We start from the raw sequence: 25,041 nt of genomic DNA on the forward strand, positions 1-25,041 counted from the left end.
CAATCTACACAACCCCTAATCTGCATGTGTTTGTGAGATGAAGCCGGAGCACCTGGAGAAAACACGGGGAGAACATGCAGACTCCACACAGGAAGACCCCATCTGAACCGGATTCAAACCAGCAACCTTCCTGCCCCGATTGTGTTTATTCACATGAAGAATGTGTTTATTGAAATGACACAACACAAGCAGAATATATAAACCCTCTATAAAGAGTCACATACAGTGTGTTTAAGTTTGTCTTTATTATTGTCCACCTTTGTCCCTCAGTGTGTCTCCATGTGTGTAGAACCACATTCTGTGTAGATGTTTGTTTATGATCTTAAAGTTCCTGGATTCACGTCACAAATTGATTTAGTTCAACACAAAGTTAAACACATTGAAATCACTTTGAGTTTAAAATCAGAGTTTTGTCTTTGACACAAAAGATCAAAACTCTGGATTTAAAAATGGGACGTTTTCATTTCTGCATCAGGTGCAGAGCGGTGGTGGCTTTTCTACTTTTGACCCACAGGTGGCGCTGCAGTATAACAGCAGCACATCCCAGTCAAAGCCTTTATATTCAGTCTATGAGTCAAACACATGGATCATTTCCTCTGTGACAAACCAGATGTAACGAGAAGAAAAACATCTCAGAGAGAAAAGTTCTGTTTCTACTTGTCTCTGCTTTAATGCTCAATAAACATCCTTCCACCGACTTCACTGGAATCATGACTCAGCTTTTCTTTCCTCTTCAAACAAACTGGTGGAAACATCTCGTCCTTGGTGCAGGTAAAAGAACAAAATCACCAGTTTGACATAATGGAAACCAGCAGAAGAAAAGTGAATGAGACATTTACAGTATGAAGAAGAGTTGATGAAGAGCAGAGCATCTTTAAGTCTTTGAGGAAACTGTTTCATAAACATTTTACCATATTTAATAGAAAACCAACCCGAGGACGTTTTATACAAACGTAGATGAAGATTCTTGTTGTACGTTCTCGACCAACACCTCAGAACAACCACCAGGGGGAGACTGTAGCAGCCTCTGGGAACAGCTGCATGCTGGGAAATAATTGATGATGGGAGGTTCACAGAAGAGACAAGGGACAGAAAGTGTCTGAGAGATGATGTCCTGAAGACAGTGGACATGTTGGGCCTGTTGTGTTGAACAGTTTGCCAAACATTCAGCGATCGCTAGCGGTCCGTCCACACATCTGTCCACGCAGCACTGGAAACAGGCTTAACCTTCTCCCCCCCACCACCTGTTCCTTACTATGCCCCCCCCCCCCCCCCCCCCCCCACTCTGCTCTTCTCCTCTCACCCGCTCCCTTCTTCTTGTTCTCTCTCTCACAGTCGCCACTCGTTCCAGTTCTCTCTTTGTTATCCTGCCTTTTTTTCTTCTTACCCAATCTCTCCCTCTTCTTCTCGTATTTTTGCGTTACCTTGTTTATTTATGATTCATGCTTTTATTAATTTTAATGAAAATAACAATAGATTGAAAAATCACGAGCAATTAGTTTTTTATTTTAAGGTTTTTGTGTAACTTTATTTTTTCATCAGTGTAAAAATGAAAATACTGGAGTATCTAACCTGCTGCAGTAGCTTGGTGAATGTGTAGGGGGCAGTATAACCACTGAGCTGCTCAGGAGCTGCACATTGTTTTACACAGAAGAAAAACGTAAACAGGAAGTAGATTCTCTGTAAAAACCAACGAGCGAGAATCAACGTCATCAAACTGAGAAACTGATGAATTAAAGTTAGATCAAAGGATTTCACCGCCGAGACTTTGAGCTGTACGGAAACCGGTTTGTGACAAACTTCATTCCACATCTGAGGGGGGGTGTTTGTTTCCCTCACACGTCAGAAGGTGTGGGGTGCGCTTGTTTTGCAGACATGTCGGTGCAGGTGTGGTGTCTGTCGTTCCGGCAGCCGTACGCCCAGAGCCGGATTAAATAAATGGACTACACTAGGCAGACTGTATTTTTTGGGCCCCCCTCCATTGATGTTATTTATGAATTGAAATCTGAAACTTACCCAAGTTACTAATAAGAAGTTAATTCACATTTTACATAGCGTAGTCTTTGGATGTGTCGTACATTAAACAGACTATTTTTTGATTTTTATGATTTATACGTTATTACATGGCTCTATTAAATGCTATTAAATTATCCTTGTCCTATCCATTGCGAGTGTCATTGTTAAGGCAGTAGTACCAGTAAATCACCAATAGGTGTCAGCATTGCTATGTAAACAGAGCAAATCAGATAAATGTTGTAAGCTATTGCATTTTGCAGAAAATCTTAATTAAATGTGTTGATTAAATTGAATAGTTAAATAAGTAGTCAAATATACAAAGACCAATAAAATTTGCAGTAAGAGAAAGTGTGCTGTAGTGAGAAAGATGTTTATTTTCATGGACAACCATCACCTCTCTTCCATTTTCTGGTATTCAACACTCAGCAGCTCAGCTCCTGGTCTGGACTGTTCAGCAGTTCTCTCCACTGGTCTGGATGTTTCTCTGGACGGTGTGCTTTACTAGACTGCACTCTAAAAGCAGATTTAATCACAGAAACATCGTAGAAAAATAAGCAATCATTAAATAACTTGATCCATACCTTATGTTTATATTTTTTTGTATATTTTTTCTTTACTAACCTGCTCAGACAGCCAAGGAAAACGAGCCTGAATTGGGTGAACAAAAATTCTTGTCCCTTCTCCTGGAGCCCATATTCACACCTGTGATTAAGTACAGGAACAAGAAGACAAACATGAACGCTTCACATTTATCAAGACCATTTAGAAACTGTCCAACAATAAATAATAATAAATAAAACCAGCAGCACTTACTGAGGAAACCATTTAGCATGCTCCACTCAGGGATAATCTTCAGCCTTCCAGCATCGCAGGCCTCCATCGCAGCAGAAACACGTCTTGACAGCATCATCACGATCTTGTGGAGAAATAATAAAATGTATACATAAGATGAAAGACAGCTGTTTGAGATTTGAATATACTTGGTTTGTTCCTCATATTTCATTTCATTATAGTAGAAAGTATAGCCCTATATTATACATTTAATTTATATGCATTTTACATTTGATTTTAAAATGGGAAACTTACCTTTACAGATGCTTTCTCCTAAGTTTTGATGAGGCGAAGTCCTCGATAATGTCTTCAAAATCCAGGGAGGTTGTAAATCCATTCTCAATTGCCAACAGGGCAAAGGCATTCAGTTTTTTTTCTGTTACTGTTGCTCTCCGGTATGTTTTCACTCGTTTCAACAAAGAAAATGATCTTTCTCCTGAACAGTTTGCAATCGGTAATGTCAGATACATGCGAAGGCAAATGTCCACATTAGGGAAAGCATCCCTCAAGCCTAGCTCTAGGAGCTTCTTGTACATGGCCATGACTGATTCTTCATCTTTTACCATTGAGATGAACTGGCAAAACTCTGCTGTAAAGTCCTCCTCAAGATCCTGAGGGTATATTTTCTTCAGCTTTTCTGTGGCTGCATGGATTTGTTCAATGTCCATTGATTTCGTTTTAGTAAGGAAACCAAATTTCTCCTCCACATTTTTGTATGCGTCTTTGCGTCGTTTCAATTCTTGTGACAAGCAGTCACAGATGACATAATGTGAGTCAATCAGGAATGCTTCACGGCCTGAGCGCTGCACCTCTGGACCTGCAGACTCACCGAACAAAACTTTCTTCACTCGTCTTCTTTGGCTATCTGCTTTGTATCCCTCTGTTGCTGTGAAGGTTTTGGCCTCTGCTTCATAGACATCAAAATCATTTCTGGCTTGTCCTATGAACTCTATGAGTGAACTGTACAGAATAGGAACAGTACATACATCAATTTGTACCTGCTGCAATGCTTTGCTGGTTAAATTGATTCTTCTCAGCAGGTCATCCCACACTACTGTCATAACTGCAGTTTCAAGGGTGTCCATCACTGTTATTAATTGACACGCCTCATATTGAGCAGCTCTGGGGGTTCCATGGTCAACTTTGATTTCATTCAAAGCATCTTGAATAGCTTTGTAGCCAAATCTCAGAGCTTTTGTTGCATCAGCTCTCGCAGACCACCTTGTGCCGGAAAGGCTCTTCAGTGTCAGACCTCGCTCGCATTTTGTGAGGTGGGCTGTTAAAATCTCCCACCGCCGAGTTGAAGCTGAGAAAAAGTTGTAGAGATTTTGAATGAAGCCAAAAAATGAAACTGCTTCTAGGCAACATTCTGCTGCACATGCACCAACTAAATTAAGAGAATGTGCAGAACATGGTATGAAGTCAGCATTAGGATTTTTATTTTTTATTCTTGCCTGCAGTCCAGAATATTTCCCTGCCATATTACTTGCATTGTCATAGCTCTGCCCACGACAGTCCATCAAATCAATGTCCAGTTCTTTTAACTCAGATTTGAGTGTTTCCTCCATGTGTTCTGCAGTATGACCATGTAGTGTTATGAACTCCAAAAATCTCTCGACAGGCTCCCCACTTTTCTTCAGGACATAGCGAATGATCAAAGAGAGCTGATCAACATGTGTGATGTCAGGTGTTGAGTCCACAATGATGGAGAAATACTTGCCATCTTTAACTTCTTTTACAATAGCATGCAGAACCTTCTCAGCCATCAGCTGAATAAACTCATCACAAACTGTAGAGGACAGGTAACTGGTATTTCCCCTGCCCTTGTTTCCGTATCTGGCTAGATGTTCTGACAGTAGTGGATCAAAGCGACTAATTAACTCCAAGCAGCCCAAAAAGTTCCCATTGTGGGGTGATCCTACTACCTCATCGTCCCCACGGAAGGGCAGTCCTCGCGAAGAAAGAAACTGAATAGTTGCCACTATACGTTTCAGAATGTTGAGCCAGTATGCTCTCTCAGACTCCTGTTGCTGTACTATGTTTGAATCTATGCGTGCATTTTTATTTCCAAGTGATGATAGACTCAGCACAGCAGTGCGATGATCCATACCATTCTCATGTTCATGCAAGCGATTAGCACAGTTTTTCCAGTCATTAAATCCAGTGACAAATTGATTGTCTCTTATACTGAACAACTTGCAGCAGTAACAGAATACAGTGCCAGTAGACGGTGAGTACACTAACCATCTTCTTGACAGGGTTTCTCCATTTAGCTTTTTTCTAAAGAAATGTTCCTTAGTTAAGCTTTGGTTAATGTCTCCATATTTTCTCTGTGATGCAGAGAAATCTCCAATATTTTGACAGGGATGGTTTAGTGCAAAGTACTCACGCATCCGCATCCTGTCGTCAATTTGGTCCCACTTTGCAGGATCAGATGGATAGCTTGTCAATACCCTTTCCGGGTCTAGAGGCTCCGTCAAAACTATATTGGGCTCACTTTTTCTGGCCGGCTGCTGTTCTTCCATCATTTTGTCATTCTCCTGTGATGGCGCTGATGTTGAAGGCGCCGAAGCGTCTTCCGCTGCGTCTTCGGGCCGCGTCTCCGGGCCTGGCTCGGCCTCTGGCTCTGCTAACACTAGCAGGTTTACAGCTGTCGGGCGGCTGCCCGACAGAAACTTCTGTATAGCCCCCCGCTGTCTCTTCTTTTGTTCCTCTTCATTTTTCTTCTTTTTACGTTTTGCTGCACCTGAAAGCATCTTGAATGTTAGCCTACTCAAAAAACGACCTGGCTGCCTGCCTGCTAGCTTAATTGTCCCGCTTAGTCCTGACCGGCGGACCTCCGCACTGGACTTAACTGTCTGGCGTTAATGTGACGTCACGTAACGTAACGTTAAGAGATAAACAACGTCACTATTTTTAGTTAATTAATAAATATTGATATATTAAAACTGAAATAAATTGTAGATAGGATATTTGTATATTTTTATTTTATTTTATTTTTTTTTTTTTTTTTGGTCCCTCTGTCTGGGCCCCTCCCTGCCAATCAGGCCCTAGGCACGTGCCTAGTTTGCCTTTGCGTTAATCCGGCTCTGGGGGGGGGGGCCTCTGCCTCGACAGCCCTCTCCCGTTTAACCCCCCCCCCCCAACCTGTTTGAGTTTGAATTCATTCATTCAGAGTGCTTAGTTGCATCTGTGCCGCCTCGGTGTGGGTCAACGCCCTGTGGAAAAGATGAGCAGAGGAATCTCTCTCCTCTCTCCCCTCTCCTCTCTCCTCTCTCTCTCCCCCGTGATGGAGGTGAAGCTCTCCTCTCTCCTCTCTCCCCTCTCCCCTCTCCCCTCTCCCCTCTCCTCTCTCCCCTCTCCCCTCTCCCCTCTCCTCTCTCCTCTCTCCTCTCTCCTCTCTCCTCTCTCCTGCCTTCGGAGCATGAAAGCCCCATTTCCTTTCTCCACCTCCTCGGTTCCTTTTCTCTGGCTACAAAAAGAAAAACCCTCTAATTCCCCAAGAAATGAAACAGACAAAAGCATCAGCCTCTGCACCTCAGCTGTGGAAGAGGTGCCCCCCCCCCCCCCCCCCCCCCCCTCCCCTGCACACAATGCACGGCAGCGAGAGGACAGAGCTTTGATTATAAGTACAGGGAGGAATGAGAGGAGGTGTAGAGGAGGAATGAGAGGAGGTGTATAGAGGAAGAATGAGAGGAGGTGTAGAGGAGGAATGAGAGGAGGTGTAGAGGAGGAATGAGAGGAGGTGTAGAGGAGGAATGAGAGGAGGTGTAGAGGAGGAATGAGAGGAGGTGTAGAGGAGGAATGAGAGGAGGTGTAGAGGAGGAATGAGAGGAGGTGTATAGAGGAAGAATGAGAGGAGGTGTAGAGGAGGAATGAGAGGAGGTGTAGAGGAGGAATGAGAGGAGGTGTAGAGGAGGAATGAGAGGAGGTGTAGAGGAGGAATGAGAGGAGGTGTAGAGGAGGAATGAGAGGAGGTGTAGAGGAGGAATGAGAGGAGGTGTATAGAGGAGGTGTAGAGGAGGTGTAGAAGAGGCATAGAGGAGGTGTAGAAGAGGCATAGAGGAGGTGTAGAGGAGGAATGAGAAGAGGTGTAGAGGAGGAATGAGAGGAGGTGTAGAGGAGGCATAGAGGAGGTGTAGAAGAGGCATAGAGGAGGTGTAGAGGAGGAATGAGAAGAGGTGTAGAGGAGGAATGAGAGGAGGTGTAGAGGAGGTGTAGAGGAGGTGTAGAGGAGGTGTAGAGGAGGTGTAGAGGAGGAATGAGAGGAGGTGTATAGAGGAGGTGTAGAGGAGGTGTAGAAGAGGCATAGAGGAGGTGTAGAAGAGGCATAGAGGAGGTGTAGAGGAGGAATGAGAAGAGGTGTAGAGGAGGAATGAGAGGAGGTGTAGAGGAGGTGTAGAGGAGGTGTAGAGGAGGTGTAGAGGAGGTGTAGAGGAGGAATGAGAGGAGGTGTATAGAGGAGGTGTAGAGGAGGTGTAGAAGAGGCATAGAGGAGGTGTAGAAGAGGCATAGAGGAGGTGTAGAGGAGGAATGAGAAGAGGTGTAGAGGAGGAATGAGAGGAGGTGTAGAGGAGGTGTAGAGGAGGTGTAGAGGAGGTGTAGAGGAGGTGTAGAGGAGGGTCATCTCCTGCCTCCGTCACCCCGTTAACCCCGTGCAACCTGCAGGCGACAGCCGGAAGCACAGACCTGAGATCTGAGCCGAGTTTCACCTGATTCATTCATCGTCCTCTTGTCACCGTATGTGCTCGTCAAGCTGCTTCACCCTAAACTCTGTGTGCTTCCTGGAGCTGGAGATCATATCTCATAACACACAGGCTGATAAGAAGCATCGTCTCTGCTCGGCCTCTCTGTTATGATTTGATTATTACAAGGACAGTGTTGACGATTGTTATAACGCATAAAACCAAGTTTAAGTTACAATTAAAATCTATTAAGTGTTTTTTATGAAAGGATTTATAACAATGTGTCAACACAATTTCACACTCTCTTCACAAGTTCACTGTATATTATTTTGTTATTTAATATTTGTCTGATTTCTCAACTTGGCAACTTCTTAAATTTGTTATGTCACAAAACAACAATACATTTAATCTTGAGTCCTGGATCTGCTGGTATCATCATTAAATACTGTCTGTACCGAGGTGTCGTGGATGATTACAGATCTACTCTCTACTGTTCTATACTATATTCTGCATAACTCAGGTTTTGCACTCAGTATCTGTGCGATCTTCATTTCTGTCAGTGAAACTCACCTTCAATATATAATCCCATTCACTGCACATATGTTCTCCCACATTTATAAGTATGCTTCTTATTATAACTTTACTTTACTGATGTCTATTTCTGCCTCTTGCTGCTGTCAGGTTCCACACTCCTCCACTAAAGGATTATCTTTCTTATCTGATCTTATTGTGACAGTATTTCAATATTTCTTCATAAATAGAAGATAAGAAAAAGTATGGGGACAGAAACTCACATCACTTCTCCCAAAGGTAATTCATATTTAATGCAGCGAAGGGGTTTCTGAAGAAGCTTCTCTTGGCACTGAGGTGAATCCTGAATATTAAAACTGAAGAAATCATGAACCATTACTGTCAACGTTCATGTTTACTATCAAAACCAGTGAGATGTAAGGGGAGGAGACACATGAACGTAATATTCCAGACCTTTGTTGATATTATTCATAAAATACTTGATTTATTTGGACTAATACTGTTTGATCGGCTCTATTCACGTCCCGACTTTGCCTTAATCAACTTATTTTACTGAGTAGCCACTGATCTTTCAAAGTTAATTTCGGTTTCTTCTCTTCTGTGCTTCCTGGAGATCAACCTGCCTCATAAGAACTAATGATGTGACTTTGCTCTGGTTATTAGCTCAATATTATAATTAGCAAAGTGTGTAGCTTAGCAACACAGGTGAATGGTTTCAGGCCTGACCACAGACAAAGAGGATTTACTCCTGATCGTCTCCTTGTTCTGATGTGGGTCATAAAGAGGCAGCAATATGAAAAGCAGATTGTTTTATAACCAGTTAAAACTTTAAAACAGAAGTAGAGGATTGACTGCGATGAAAGATGGAGACACAGATCTGCCAGGAGGATGAACCTTCCTGCTTCACACCGACTGGTTTTCATCTGCTGGGATGAAGTGACTTTGAGGAGATTGATGAATCACGGAGAATCAGAAGTAAACAGAATCTTTCTATAATTCGGTGTGTGTGACTTGGGTTGCGTCTCGGGAACAGAGGCGTTACCTTGATGGCGGTGGAGGCGATCTGGATGTGGTGCAGCTTGCGCAGGGTGCTCTCCCTGTCGATGAAGTAGGAGGCGGCCAGCTGGTGCAGAGCCTCCAGCGTCACGGCGGAGGAGTTGCCCGAGTAATCGCTCACCTCCGCTTTCTTACTCAGCTTCCTCTTGTCCACGAAGATCGTCAAGGCCTCCTCTCCTGCACGGGGGGGAGAAGGGAGTGTGGTCACATCACCTGCCGCCATTAAAGGGCTTCAGAGGATAAACTCAGTGAACTGCTGAGCTGCACGACTCTGACATGAAATCAAAGCGTAGACATCTTGAGTGACTTTCGGTGTTTGTCAGTATCTTTGCTTCTAAGCTCTCGTTGCTGAGGAGTTGAAACGATGCACTTCCCTCAAATCGGGTGTTAAATTGTGTCAGATCTTATTTTTTACTCAGATTTTCTGAGCCTGAGTTTGCATCTGGAAAACTTCTCAAACCAGCACGTTGCTCATTTTCTCCCAATTTCACTACGATTTAGCTCTTTTCCGTGGTTTTTAAAACAACCTGCCACCTGCTCTGCTCGGAGACCGAATCCCAGGTGGAAGCAGCTCAGCCCGAGCTTTTCCTGTGAAGCACAAAGATATTTGACCTCAGTCAGGACATCACTCCCTCTACCAGCCCCCTCTGATCACAGCTATCAGCCCCTCATAAGAGCAGGAGCCTCGGTGCAGCACACACACACACACACACACACACACACACACACACACACACACACACACACACAGACACACACAGACACACACACACTTTGCTCTGAGTGCACATTCCATTTCTCATCGTAACGCAGCGTTAATGCTTCGGGGACATTTTTCTGCCGACGGTCTGTCTTTCCCCCCGGCTGCTGAAGGGCGGCCTCTTAATATCACAATCTATTTATTAATTACATTAAGTCCATGTTTCTCTGAACACGCAGGCAATCCATTCAGAACCACGGAGGCACATCTCTGGCTGCAGCCCAAGACAAACTCCTCATTCTCCTGTTTGTGGCCGGGAGCCAGCGTGCAGGGCTGCAGCCGGGGGGGGGGGGGGGGGGTGACTGCATTATATGCAACCACTCACACTAAACCTTTCCTAACAAAGGAGTCGGGTCTGAAGTAATTGGCAAGTGTTGCTCTTTGAGAGAAGATCTGCTCTGGGCCAATCCAGCATCTTAAATGAGTTTGTTTCTCTCTCTCCGCTCAGACGACCATTAGCGCTCGTCCATTCATCACGCTGCAGAAACAGGGAGAACTGGGTTACTGTGATTGGTGGTGGGAGCGGTGTGTTTACAGTACACAGGCGTTTGCAGGTATTCACACATCTCTGAAGAGGGATTTCTGTGCCGCCGGTGGAGTATTATTCTGCTGCAGTCTGTTATGCAGCTACTTACTATGACCGAGTTCCTGCTCCACGTCCATCTGTTTCCCAGAGAAGAGCCGACTCTAAAACCTTTCATCAACACAAACTGTGGACTTTACTGAAGCCAATGTCATCTGATTCCTGAGGACGTGTTTTCCTTCTAATGATCTAAAACACTATATCTGGCAGAAGCAGCTCTGACTATGAACCTGCTTCTTAATTTCATACGAGGATCATCACCTGAGACTCTGTAGTTGTATCATCGCTGCACTGACGTTGCAAGATCATCATGCATGAAGACCTTTCTGCTGAATTCTCATTTTCTGTCGAGTTCGTTGAAACGTTTAAAAATCAAGGGGAGAGAGAGAGAGAGAGAGAGAGAGAGAGAGAGAGAGAGAGAGAGAGAGAGAGAGAGACAGAGAGAGAGTTTTCATCCAACTCACAGAATTCATCTTAATTATCCGTCTGGTTACAGTTGATTAAATCCGCCAGCAGCGGTTTTATTTCACCTGGAAAAACTGACGGTCGCTCACTGACAAAAATAAAAAAACTAGAAATGCTTCTGTCTGCGTCTGTCGGCCAATCAGGGATCTGTTGTTCCAAAAATACAACGGATTTAGAATCTGCCACTATTGTAGCTGCAAATTGGAGACATGCTGAGCTGTAATGAGTTTGTCAGTTCCCCGGTTTATGAAATGAAAGAGTGTTTATTATTGCCAGTAAAAAAGACGGCATAAACAAATGTATGCAGTACATCGATGTGCAATAACCAACATGTGTGCTCAGAGTTCAGTTCAGCACTGGGATCATGTCCGGTACGATTGATATGAAGGGATTTTTGGGTCCCAGGATAATTCAACTTTTCCAAAATTAAAGAGCGTTTACAGAATAACCCTCAGAACACCACGCTGTTATATTTATACGACAGAAACAGCAGGATTCCATCGTTTGTCCCAGAGCTTAACCGAGCAGACTAGATAATTAATGAATAATAAATCATGAGGATTTAGCAGGAGGTCTGGTCTGCACATGGACGAAGACCAGACCAGAAAATAATGGTGTCACTTTCAATCACCCTCTCCTCCGCCGCCTCCTCCCTGCGTTCTGCACCAGAGAGATGAGCCGCTCCGCCCGACGTGGACTTGTCACAAATGATCATTTACAGCAAACACAAGCTGGAGATTTATGTATCGCTGCGGCCGGTTGGATCTTCTCGACACGTCAGGACGTGAGCGTCTCACTTCATCTGAAATGCAGCTGCTCAGAATCTGCTGACACAACGAGATGTGAGCAAAACGCTGCTGGTTTTAAAAGAGTCAAGATTCAGGCACCTGCTACATGCTATCCGTGCAGAAGATATTTATATGTTTGAGTTGAGAGCAAAGTGCTGGATCCTCTCATGTTTCTGTTGTGGTCTTTTCTCCGTTGCAGTGGAATCATCTCCACCAGAGAGTCGCCTGCAGCGCCAACAAATTGAACACGAGTGAGAACCAAAGGAAAAACCTGAACGATTAACAGAGCTCGCTCAGGGTAGAATATCTAATGTAGCGTCTCTTATGACTTTAGCAAAAAATAAAGAAGTGATATTTGATATCGAGACTGAGGGAAAGCATTATTAGATTCTATCAGATTGTTCACCACAAGCAGCAACGTGGAGCTGCTGAGACCTGAGGGGGGATTTCAGGTGAGGGGATGAGGCTGAGGAGCATCGGTGAGAGAATCTGCTCTACATCCTCGATGCTCCTCAGAGAAGCTGCAGACTCCCTGAGGATTCACAGAGATCTGCTGCTGCTCCGTGTGTCTGAAGAGGATCTTCTATCAAACACCAAGCTGCTTCTCCTTTGATGGAGGTGAACTCACAGGGTGGGCACGTCCTGGAGACAATAACTAAAGATATCTCCTTGCTTTTTAATTCATTATGTGTGGACGCTAACTGATGCTTTGACACTGTGCTGTAATTTAAACCTTTTTTAAACTAATCCCTGGTTTGAAGTCACTTTACTGAGTTTATCTTCATCCATTTTTGCTTTAAATAAGAATTTAAATGAGTTTATATCAAATTATACATGTTTAAATATCTATATCGCCTTATATTTAGTATTTGTACATATAATCAACATAGAGCAAAGGTAAAAAACAACACATTTATAGATACATAGAAAGATTATTATTAATTCTGGATTTATAGAGAAGGAGGGATTAAACAAGTTTGTACTTGGCCTCCCTCTTTTTCGCATATTTGGCTTAAATAGTTTTATTATTTGTAGACTTTGTTTTATTTTCACCACATGTTCGAAATACATTAAAGAAGGAAATTAGATGGGAGGCGTTTCTGGGGGCGGCTGTGGAGGCAAAGCGGGTCGTCTACTACCCACAAGGTCATAGATTCAATCCCTGGATCCTTCAGTCCATGTTGAGGTGAACCTGAAGCCATCATGCATCCATCACATTGATGTAGTGATAGAGGAGCTGTATATAAACTCTATGAATGGATGAAAAGCTCTTTGAGTGGAATAGTCTTCTCCAGCAGCTTTCATGTGGAGGTTTGATCCAGGGACGATCGGCTGAATCCATTTAAACAAATCCATACTCTTTACTTTTCACACTTTAAATCACATTTTAACCTTGAGCGACTTTGCTATTAAAGATATTTAATTAGGAAAATCCCTTTGAGGACGTGTTATATTAAATTAATTCACAAATCCAGTACGGAAATTGACCCCAACGTTAAAAAGGCGAGTTCAGAACAGCACTGGTGGTTCATTTCAAGTTTCAAATTTGAAATAAAGTTTGACTTGATTTCGTTGACATCCCAGCGTTGTGTTATTTTCCAGTTGGCACGCGAGGGCTCGGCCTCGATGAGGAAACCGACAGGACGTGTGTTCCAGAGCAACACACAGCAGGGTGTCGCCCCCTGGAGAGAATATTGCAATTTCACAATAAAACAAACCGGCTGAATTTTTTATGAGCCAACTCCAGATGTGCGTTTCTGAAAAACAATCACCACAGCACTGAAATAAAGACGTTATGTTATATCTGCTCAAACAGAAGCCACACAGCAGCTGTGTCCCTCTTGTCTTTGTTGGAGTCTTTTCCCAAAACATCGAACGGGACAGAATCCAAGTGAATTCAATTTGGGGAAGATTTACAGGCTATTTACTTTTTAGGTTAGTTTTTTCCTTTTAATATCATCACTATTAATCACTGCTGCATTGTGGTGATCCAGAGGGCCTCAAACGCCCCCCCCCCCCCCCCCGAGCTGACAGGAGCCTCTCAGGGGGTTCTGTGATAATGCAGAGTAATAAGTACTAAGAGCTCACTAATCACTTGGCCACATGATAACACTATTAATCTCACCGCTCCTGCAGCTCGGCTCCAAACGGGGCCGCCGCCTTTTGCCAGGGAAGGAAATATTAAACCCCTCTGACACGGCAGCCGATCGGTGGAGCCGTAAAACATCCAGATGCGAATCCAGAGATGTCAGGAACCCTTTCCGTCTCTTTCTCCCGAGGCCTGGACGTCGTCCTCCTGAATGACGACGGGTTTGATTCACGAGCCGGCTCCTCGGATCCGGTCACATGCCGACGCCTCGGTGCGTGCCGCGACAAATCATCTGCTTCATTTTCCAGTCGCTCATTAACATATTCCATTCCCCCACCTGATCAGGTGACCCGCCCGGCGGCAGAACCGGTCGACAGCGACACGTCTGCACGTCACGCATTGTGATTCCGTGGAGGTGAGAGCCAGACATCTTGTGAACGCTGGCTGTGAGGAACCTTCCTGCACGACAGGCCAAATACTGCAGTGTGCCTACTAAGCAGCCTGGAACGCACAGAGCACGTCCTCCCTCCACTGTGTGCACTAGCATCACACATCCAGTTGTGTTGCATTTTCTCCCTTACATCATTTTGATGTCGCGATAAAAAAAAGGCGGGTAAATGTACGGGTAATAAAACAGAAAAGCCCCCGTGCAGCTGCAGCGTGGTTAATTAGGAGGAGCACGACCTCTGAGTGACCTTGACCTCGACTCGAACCTGCTCCTCCTCGACCAATCACATCGCAGCGGATGTCCACTCGCAGGTGGAGTCAGCCGGAGCAGAATACAGTTCACTTCCCCCTCCTCCCTCATCTCTATCATTTCATTTCGACTCCACCTGATTTAGCTGCAGCACATTTCAATGCATGCTGGGTAATTCTCTCCGCAGCGCTTTAATACGGGTCAGGTGAGGATCTGTATAAGTTTCTGGGGCCTGGCCTTGAAGCTGCAGGAATTCATGGTCCACATTAATTATGAAGAACACTTCTCTAAATCGAGCCTATATATTTTTCCTCTAACGAAGCAGTTGAGGATATATGCAGTGTATATCCTGTGTGTGCAGTATTAATGGCCTCATGCAGGGTTTCTCTCCCTCCACATTAAAGAATGATGCTGAATCCTCAAAAACCTCTTTAAAGGTGTTTCTCCCCGAAGCCTCGTGTGGATCCCACCAAGAAAAGGTCTTAAATTATGGAGGATAACTATTGTTGTGACATTTTCACACGGCAGTAACGATGAAGCAGGGGTGAACTCCTCCTCCTCCTCCTGACCTACCTGTAGATCTTGTATCTGGTGGAGAAGCTGAGGCTGACCACGCCCCATAGAGCCATCAGAGGTGGAGGGGGCGAGGGGGGGGGGAGGGGGCTGCGGGCGGCGGTGGCGGCGGTGGGGGCGGGGGGGGCGTTCAGCAGCCCTGGCCACTCGTCATTCGCTGGCTCCTCCACTGGGATGAGCGGGGGACCTGCATCACCTGAATGTCCCCCGGACACCTGCAGGGGGAGACAGACGAGAGCTGAGGACACGAATCAACACAGACGAGCATCATAGACTTAAAGAAATAATAAAAACTCTTCTGATCTGTTCCTGTGAAGGACTTTAACGACTTTATGATTGGTTTAGATTTTGTTTATATTTCTTTTTCCTTAATTATCGAGATTCCCAAAAAACTACTGGATGATTTGCCAGGAAACTTGATAAGAGGATGAGTCATGGAAGCTCCTCTCAAACTTTGATATGAATCTGTATCATGGGACAGATCCAGGATTCAAAAGTTTTCAACGTTTTAGAATGAATGTCTCTAGATGAAAATTTATTTTAATTTGAGGAGACTTATATTTATGCATGTGTGCAATTTGGTGCAGCTCCAAATTAAAAGAAACATCTGGATCTAGTGAATATGAAAGTGGTTTCATAAGTGGAGTGTTCATCCATTTAGTTTCTGATTGTTCCTGTTTAGCTTCTGACTTGTTCCCTCATGTTTCCTCTTCATTAGTTTGGGTCCCTTTCATTTCTCTTACCCTGTAAACCTGTTTTCATTTATTAATTTGATTTATTTGAAATCCAATGTCTCTTCCCCCTGCAGTCTGCAATGCGGGTCTTGTTAAATTCAAACCACATCACTAAAAATATTTTACAATATTTTGAGCTTTAACTGGTCCAATTTTCCAATTTTTCAAAAAGGTTCCAATCTGCATAAATACTTTGACATGATAAAATATCATAGAATAGAATAATTAGTTCTGTGCTATTATCAGTCCTCGTTTAGACAGAAAGAACAAATTAATATTTTTCTCCTGTGAGTTGAGACTTTTTATTGAATTCAACTGACAAACCTCATTTAATTAAAGAGATAAAAGTTTTGCAGGTTTGGTTAAAAACAAATGATTCTGATTCAAACTTCTCACCGGAGACAAGAGCCGCCGCTAAACCGCAGCTCACGATTCTATTTGTGAATTCACCCGAAATGTCGTGAGTTCCAAACCCTCCGTGACTCGTCTGTTAAGAATCATATCAACATGTAAATCAACCAAGTCTGTGCTGCGGCTGTTCCCTCAGACGACCTGCTGTTCACACTGAAGTCCGGGGCTCCTATCAGTCTCCATCACCATCCTGAGGCCTGTCAATCATCCCCCCCGCTGTGACACAATCCTCTGCTATGTGTCTGTGTGTGTCTGTGTGTGTGTGTGTGTGTGTCCGGGGGTTTGAGTCCCATTACAGTATTCCAATGACAATCTGTCAAGTTAACTCAGCCACTCTGTGTGTGTGTGTGTGTGTGTGTGTGTGTGTACACTTCAACAATCCTTGCTATCGCAGCCCACAGCCGACAGCCTGGGACGTGCACGCCAGGTGTGGACGTGCACGAGGAGCAGCTACAGATATGAGATGTAGAATTGAACACAGCGACTCGTTTAGCCACACATCCGGGGTTAGAGTGGAGCTCGTGGGTGGACTTTAATTTAGTAGTTTTAATAAGATAAGATTAACAGGCAATTTGGAAATTGATTCCGGTGAGACATTGCTTTCCCTGTGTTTGTGTGACCCCGGTGGGGGGGGGGGGGGGGGGGGTGTGTACATGTGTTGGTGTGCAGTTAATTAAAAACAGGCAACGACTGGATTCTGATGCTCATACGTGGAGTTTTTATTGATTTGTCAAACCGCTCCGTCTTTAAATCTGATCTCTCCTCGTTCACAGGAACTGGTTTTAAGTCTCCAGTCGACCAGATGCCAGTCCTGATCCCAGTTTGGGGGACACTTCAAAGCGTTTTAGGTCTTTTTTTTACTTTCAAGGCCCTTAAAGGTTTTTCACATCGTCACAAATGCTTAATTGAGTCTCAGCTCAGGAAAAAGCATTTGACCGTGTGGATCACAAGTTTTTATTTTCAACTTTGCAGGCTTTTGGTGCTCGGGGGGGGGGGGGGGGTTCCTGGATTAAACTGCTGTACAAATGCGTGGTGGAGGGGGGGGGGGGGGGGCTGAGCTGTCCTGTTCCCTTCACGAGAGGCATTTAGGGTTTATTTAGACAACTGCAGCAGTGGGTGGAGGCTCTGGGGGAGAACTTTTCTCTCCCTTTGTTTGTTTTTGGGCCTAAATACAAAAAAAGAAAAAGGGAAACACTCGTCCTGGTGAACTTCCTGTTTGGCCAAACTGGCCACCTGGAAGAGCAGGAAGAACCAGATGTTGAGGGTAGGCTGGACTGATGTGGTGAAGTGTTTTAAAGGCTTGGTAGCAACTCACGTGAAGTAGAACACACCTTCTACAGCCTGACCAGTAACCTGGAAGCTTTTACATCTCAGTGGGGGGGGGACAGGTTTTATGTTCCACAGAGGAGGACGGTTCACTGATCCTTCATTTTTAATTTCCGTGTGGGTTAGGGTTAGTGTGACATGTAGTTTCTTGTGTAAAATATGATCTGATTGAAGTGTTATTTATTATGTTTATTTCATGAAATGATTTAAATAAAAGTTAACTTAAAAGTCTCTCTCTCTCTCTCTGTCTGTCTCCCTCTCTCCCTCTCTCTCTCTCTCTCTCTCTCTCTCTCTCTCTCTCCCTCTCTCCCTCTCCCTCTCTCTCTCTCTCTGTCTCTCTCTCTGTCTCCCTCTCTCCCTCTCCCTCTCTCTCTCTCTCCCTCTCCCTATCTCTCTCTCTCTTGTTAATACCTGGTATGTTCATCTTATCAGTTCTGTCATGTAACTAATAATTATTATTCTCGATGTATGAATGTGACCTGACGTGGCAGAGTTCTGCAGATGGAGTCACACATTCAGCTCCAACACCAAATATAACAACCTTCACCTCACAGGAGGAAACATGGGTTAGGTTCAGCTTCATGTGAACTGGTTCCACAGGGAGGAGGAGCCTGAGAACAGGGAGCGGTCAGACTCCATTTTCACCTGGACGAGCAGAAGGAAGGAATGTGAGCAGGTGAGTGTGAACACAACTAACACACACACACACACACACACACACACACAGTCACACCCAGAGTCATGTGATTTCCAGTACCTGCAGAGAGGGGGAGGAGCCTCCAGTGAAAGTGTTCAGACTGGTTCTCACTTCAAGGAGCAGACGGAGGAGACGTGAAGTCTGAGGCTGGTGAGTGTTCAGCTACATTTATATTATTCATTCATATTATTTCACTGTCACTGACTCTGGGTCAGTTTTCTGCTCGTGGACTTTAGAGAGAAGAAGATTCAGGATGAACTTCTGTCAGTGAATCAACAGTTTGACTCGACGCTGTGATTGGCTGAGTCCAACACATTAAACCTACAACTGTCTCAGGTTACGTGACAACAGGGACACAGTGTAGGAGCGTTTGTTATATTTGAAGAAACACTGAGTTTACTACCTGGCTTCATTGTGTGTGTTTGAGCTCACAGTGTTTCTCCTCTCAGACTGAAGATGAGTGGTTATGAGGAGGAAGAGGACAGAGCAGAGTCTCCAGGGTTCAGCTGTCTGTCTCTGAAGAGTGACTGGTCCATGGATCATCCTATATTCTTCAGTAAAGAACCTGGACCCTCACACACAGAGTAAGAGACTGTTTCTACTGGGACCTGCTCTGAAGAGGATCTAGTTTCCTCTAGTGTGGCCCCTGCATTAGGACACAGCTTCATTGAAGTTGGTGACTAATCTCTCAGAATCACTCAAAGAGCTCAGACCTCCACCAAGAACCAACACGCTCCTTATGAAACCACTTTGAAATCCACTAGAGACTCATTCTGATTTGGATCTGCACCAAATTCCACACACTGGTAAACATCAGTCCTCTGAACATGTCTGTGACAGAGGTCCCCCCCCCCCCCCCCGATCTGGTTCACAGACCACAATCTTCCACCAAGTTTACTGGTAATCTGTTGTTTTTTATAATCCCACTAACGAACCAACCACACACAAACATACTGGGTGAACACAAAACCTCCTTGACAGAAGTGATGACAACCTGTGACTGTGACATGTGAGTTATCAGGACATGTCTTCACAGGGAGAGGAAGAGGAGTCATGTTTCTGAGGAGGAGCAGTCGTCCTGCTGTGCTTCGTGTCAGGACGTCCTGAAGGATCCAGTCTCCACCAGCTGTGGACACTGGTTCTGCAGACAGTGCATCACCTCATACTGGGACCAGTCTGGTTCTTCAGGAGACTCTTCCTGTCCCCAGTGTGGACAAAGATCCAGAACAGGAGCTGGAGGTCAGACAGCCGGTCAGAGCAGCACTGTACATGTGTCTGCTGATGTCTTCACTTCTGACAACAGCACATGTGGTTTTATTTTGTTCCTTCATACAGCATCAACATTTAACATCGTTAGAAAAGCACAAAGTTAAAAAGCTTTTATTTTCTGTAGTTTTTCTGTATCTGATGAAAACAATCAGCAGATTCTCAGATTCTGTGTCTCTCACATTGTTTCTTGTCTTTCAGCAGATCGTGGTCTGCAGGAGGTTTCAGATGAACATAAGCTCAGTGTGAGGAGGAGATGTGAACATGTGACTGAAGGAAGTGATGAAACAGGAAGTAGAACCCTCCTCAACAGGATCTACACTGAGCTCTACATCACAGAGGGACAGAGTGAAGAGGTTAATACTCAACATGAGGTGAGGCAGCTTGAGACGGCTTCCAAGATGAAGATCCTCCAGGACACTCCCATCAAGGTCCAGGACATCTTTAAAGCCTCCACTGACCAGCAGAGCAGCATCAGAGTCGTCCTGACCAACGGAGTCGCTGGCGTTGGAAAAACCTTCTTGGTGCAGAAGTTCACTCTGGACTGGGCAGAGGGTTTAGAGAACCAGGATGTGGGTCTGCTGGCTGTGCTTTCGTTCAGGGAGCTGAACCTGGTGAAGGACCAGCAGCACAGTCTTCTCACGCTGCTCCATGTTTTCCATCCAGCGTTACAGAAGCTCACTGCAGAGACGCTCGCTGTCTGTAAACCTTTGTTCATCTTTGACGGCCTGGATGAAAGCAGACCTTCTCTGGACTTCAACCACAGGGAGCTTGTGTCTGAGGTCACACAGAGGTCATCAGTCAACGTGCTGCTGACAAACCTCATCCGGGGGAATCTGCTTCCCTCGGCTCTCGTCTGGATAACCTCCAGACCTGCGGCGGCCAATCAGATCCCTCCTACATGTGTTGACAGGGTCACAGAAGTACGAGGCTTCACTGAGGCCCAGAAGGAGGAGTACTTCAGGAGGAGATTCAGTGATGAAGAGCTGTGCAGCAGAATCATCTCACACATCAAGACGTCCAGGAGCCTCCACATCATGTGTCAAATCCCAGTCTTCTGCTGGATCAGTGCTACAGTTCTGGAGCACATGTTGACCACAGACCAGAGAGGAGAGCTGCCCAAGACCCTGACTGACCTGTACTCACACTTCCTGCTGGTTCAGACAAAGAGGAAGAACAACAAGTACGGTGAGGGACATGAGACGACTCCACAGCAGCTGACGGAGGCTGACAGGGACGTTCTCCTGAAGCTGGGGAGGCTGGCACTTAAACATCTGGAGGAAGGAAACATCATGTTCTACCAAGAAGACCTGGAGCGGTGTGGTCTTAATGTCACAGAGGCCTCGGTGTACTCAGGAGTTTGTACTGAGATCTTCAGAAGAGAGTGTGTGATCTTCCAGAAATCAGTCTACTGCTTTGTTCATCTGAGCGTTCAGGAGTTTCTGGCTGCAGTCTACATGTTCCACTGTTACACCGAGAGGAACACAGAAGAACTCAACAACTTCTTGGGAACATGTGAGGACACAGACAGTACCTTCTCCCTGAATGACCTCCTGTGGAGAACCATAAAGAAATCCCTCTGGAGTACAAATGGTCATCTGGACCTGTTTGTTCGCTTCCTTCACGGCCTCAGTCTGGAGTCCAACCAGAGAGTCTTAGGAGGCCTGCTGGGTCAGACAGAGAACAATCCAGAGATCATCCAGAGAGTCATCAACAAACTGAAGGAGATGAAGAGTGATGACATTTCTCCTGACAGAAGCATCAACATCTTCCACTGTCTGACTGAGATGAACGACCACTCAGTTCATCAGCAGATGAAACAGTTCCTGACGTCAGAGAACAGATCAGAGGAGGAACTCTCTGAGATCCACTGCTCAGCTCTGGCCTACATGCTGCAGATGTCAGAGGAGGTTCTGGATGAGTTGGACCTGAAGAAGTTCAACACAACATACCAGGGTCGACTGAGACTGATCCCAGCTGTGAGGAACTGCAGGAAGGCTGAGTGAGTCCAGACATGATCAATAACATGTTCAATCAGAGTGTGTGTGTGTGTGTGTGTGTGTGTGTGTGTCAGTGTGAGTGTGTGAGTGTGTGTTTCAGTCTGTGTCAGTGTGTGTCAGTGTCATGACAGAGCGGACGGTAGTTTTACCAGGTTCCAGGATGGGTTTATTGTAGAATCTCAGAGGTGCAGATATTCAAACAAAACAACGCACAAGACAAAACGAATGCTCAGCACGACCCCCCCCCCCGGTGCTGGCCAAGCCCCCCCCCCTCAGCCTGTGTCTGCTGCAGGTCGAGCCCCCCCGAGGAGGAGGAGGAGGAGCCAGAGCTTTCAAGGAGTCCGGTGCACCTGCGTACCAGGTGCACCCAGTTACGGCTCGTTACCTCCAATCAGCAGCACTGCACACGGAGACCAGGGACACAAACAGAGGGTTAGACACCTGTCATGGAAAGGTACAGGCCAGCAGGCCGTCACACCCTCCCCCTTAAAAGATGGAAACCCCTGGTTTTCACCTACCACACTACCACCGCTCACCAGATGTGCACACCATAGACATAACCAAAATCCAGTCAAACATATAAACATTACATACATCGTGCGTTTTATTACACCGTGAATTTATTTAGCCTGTAAAAGTGGAGAAAAAAAAACTACCCTGAAATACTTCCCACCAAACCACTACCAGCACCCGGAAAGCTAAATAATTGGCTCAAGTAGAAGAAATACCAACTGACACGCACAACCACTCCCACAAGCACTCTCGCACACACTAGCATTCACGCACACTACTCCGCACACACATGGGCTCGTGACAAGGCTTCTGCAACTATATTCTCAGAGCCCCTAATGTGGCGAATATCCAGATTGTACGGCTGAAGAAAGAGACTCCATCTCATCAGCCGTTGGTTTGGGTTCTGGAGAGACTGTAGAAACGTAAGTGGGTTATGGTCGCTAGAAACAACCACGGCCGAACAATGCCCACCCACATACACTTCGAAATGCTGGAGTGCCCATACGAGCGCGAGGGCCTCCTTCTCAATTACCGAATAACTCAATTGATAATTCTTGAATTTTCGAGAAAAGAAACATACAGGATGTTCTATGCCAGTGTCATTTTCTTGAATTAGCACAGCTCCAGCGCCGACGTTACTGGCATCCGTTTGAATTTTAAATGGTTTGTCCAGTCGTGGAGCCATCAAAACGGGTGCGGAGCTAAGCAGAGCTTTCACAGAGTCAAACGCGTTTTGGCAGGATTCTGTGGATGCGCATTAACTCACGTTTTGTAGCAGGAACAGGGAACTTGTCAATAACCTGTACTTTGGCCCTGCCCCACTACCTTACCCAGGTAGGTCACGGTCGCTCCAGCAAACTCACACTTGGCCAGATTAACCGTGAGCCGTGCCTGTGCCAGGTGCGCGAGGAGCAGTCGCAAGCGCTCCAGATGTGATGCCCAGGTATTACTGACAGTAACCACATCATCCAAATAAACAGTTACTCCTTCCAGCCCAGCCACAACACGATTCATTAATCTCTGAAATGTCGCTGGGGCATTACGCAGCCCGAATGACATGACACGATACGAAAATAAACCTCTAGGCCTGATAACAGCGGAAACTTCACGAGCCCTCTCAGTTAACAGCACTTGCTAATATCCTTTAAGGAGATCCAATTTGGTGACGAATTTGGCTGCTCCGACTTCATCAATACAGTCCTCTATACGAGGTAAAGGAAACGAATCAGGTTTGGTTACAGCATTGAGCTTGCGACAATCAGTACAAAAACGAAACGTACCGTCCGACTTTTTAACCAATAAGCATGGCGAAGACCAGCTGGAGAAAGACGGTTCAGCTAAGTTATTGTTAAGCAAATACTGAACCTCTTCGTTCTGACTTTCCTTTTTCTCGATAGGCACTCGATAGAAACGCTGCCGGATGGGCTCAGCACCCCCCACATCGATATCGTGCTCCAGTAAATCACTCTGTGTGGGCACATCAGAGAACAACACTTTAAACTCCCCAAGCAAATCAGTGAGCTCTTGGCTCTGAATCGAACTGAAATTTTTTAGGACTGAAGGCATGGCTAACAATGTCTCAGAATTCTTTAAACGCCCTTGTAACACACAATCATCGGTTGTGTTAAACTCCTCCCCCTCTGAAGCTGCCACAATCAAAGGTGCGCGAACCAGCGAGGAGCTGTCCACCAGCACCAGAGAGGAGCTGTCCACCAGCACCTGAGAGGAGCTGTCCACCAGCACCAGAGAGGAGCTGTCCACCAGCACCAGAGAGGAGCTGTCCACCAGCACCTGAGAGGAGCTGTCCACCAGCACCAGAGAGGAGCTGTCCACCAGCACCTGAGAGGAGCTGTCCACCAGCACCAGAGAGGAGCTGTCCACCAGCACCTGAGAGGAGCTGTCCACCAGCACCTGAGAGGAGCTCTCCACCAGCACCACGGGATCGATCGTTTTCGAAGCGCGCCGCTCCTCACGAGTATGAAACGGTTTCCAGAGATTAACATGACATCGTTGAGTGACATTCCTCCTGTCGGGGGTCGAGATCATGTAATTATCATTCAGACCACGATGCAGGACCTTATAGGGTCCAGCGTACCTGGCCTGAAACGGTGAACCAAGTACCGGAAGCAGCGCGAGCACTAAATCACCAACAACAAACGTTCTGTGCTCCGTGCGACGATCGAAGAGTGTTTTCATTTTCTTCTGGGACTCCTCCAGCCGTTCCCTAGCCATTCTCCAGGCAGAGGAAAGACGGCGGCGGAAACCCAGAACGTACTCAGACAAATTATCAGGCGGTTCTGAATCAGTCCATTGATCATGGAGCACCGACATCACCCCACGCACACGGTGCGCAAAAACAAGATCATTTGGACTAAAGCCAGTACTCTCATGCATGACCCCCCTGGCTGCTAACATCAGCCACGGCAGGCCCTCCTCCCAATCGCCCCCTAACTCGACACAATATGCACGAAGCAGTGATTTCAGCGTTGAATGAAAGCGTTCCAAAGCACCTTGGCTCTGAGCGTGATAAGCGGTTGACAGATTTTGCTGAATTCCCAATTGCCTGAGAACGTCTTTGAACAATTTGGAAGTAAAGTTACTCCCCCGATCAGACTGCACAACTTTCGGTAACCCGAAAGTTGAAATAAATTGACTCAGTGCTTTAACAATTGCTTTCGTGTTAATAGAACGTAATGGAAAAGCAGCCGGGTAGCGAGTGGTCTGGCACATAACCGTGAGCAGGTACTCACAGCCTGTTTTAGAGCGAGGGAGAGGCCCAACATTGTCAATGATAAGGTGCTCAAAAGGTCGACTCGCAGTCGGAATCGGACGCAACGGAGCCGGCTTCAGCATCACATTGGGTTTACCTGTCAGCTGACATGTTCCGCACGTTCTTACAAAACTGGCAACGTCGCGCTTAACTCGCGTCCAGTGGAAATAGCACAAAATGTGATCATATGTTTTCTGTACACCGGCATGACCAGCGAGCTTATCATGAGCGGTTTCGAGTACCAGCAGAC

General features: G+C 45.7%; 2 protein-coding genes and 1 long non-coding RNA gene across 15 annotated transcripts in view; 1 reads left to right on the forward strand and 2 right to left on the reverse strand.

Moving 5' to 3' along the window:
• LOC128437454 (NACHT, LRR and PYD domains-containing protein 12) overlaps window positions 1–25,041 on the forward strand; it is a 278,177-nt gene that overhangs the window by 121,589 nt on the left and 131,547 nt on the right. The window lies entirely within an intron of this gene.
• LOC128437456 (BMP/retinoic acid-inducible neural-specific protein 3) overlaps window positions 1–25,041 on the reverse strand; it is a 214,427-nt gene that overhangs the window by 90,308 nt on the left and 99,078 nt on the right. For all 3 annotated transcript variants that reach the window (XM_053419627.1, XM_053419626.1, XM_053419624.1), the window contains exon 3: window positions 9,106–9,296. In XM_053419627.1, coding sequence (XP_053275602.1) covers window positions 9,106–9,296 — 191 coding nt within the window. The remainder of the gene's footprint in view (window positions 1–9,105; window positions 9,297–25,041) is intronic.
• Window positions 2,383–4,091, reverse strand: LOC128437465 (uncharacterized). Its single transcript, XR_008338220.1, has 4 exons — window positions 3,103–4,091; window positions 2,830–2,932; window positions 2,638–2,718; window positions 2,383–2,529 (listed from the first exon to the last, which is right to left on the reverse strand). It is a non-coding gene; the product is annotated as an uncharacterized LOC128437465 (long non-coding RNA).

Source organism: Pleuronectes platessa, chromosome 3 (genome assembly GCF_947347685.1).
Source record: "Pleuronectes platessa chromosome 3, fPlePla1.1, whole genome shotgun sequence".
Taxonomy (NCBI): Eukaryota; Metazoa; Chordata; class Actinopteri; order Pleuronectiformes; family Pleuronectidae; genus Pleuronectes; species Pleuronectes platessa.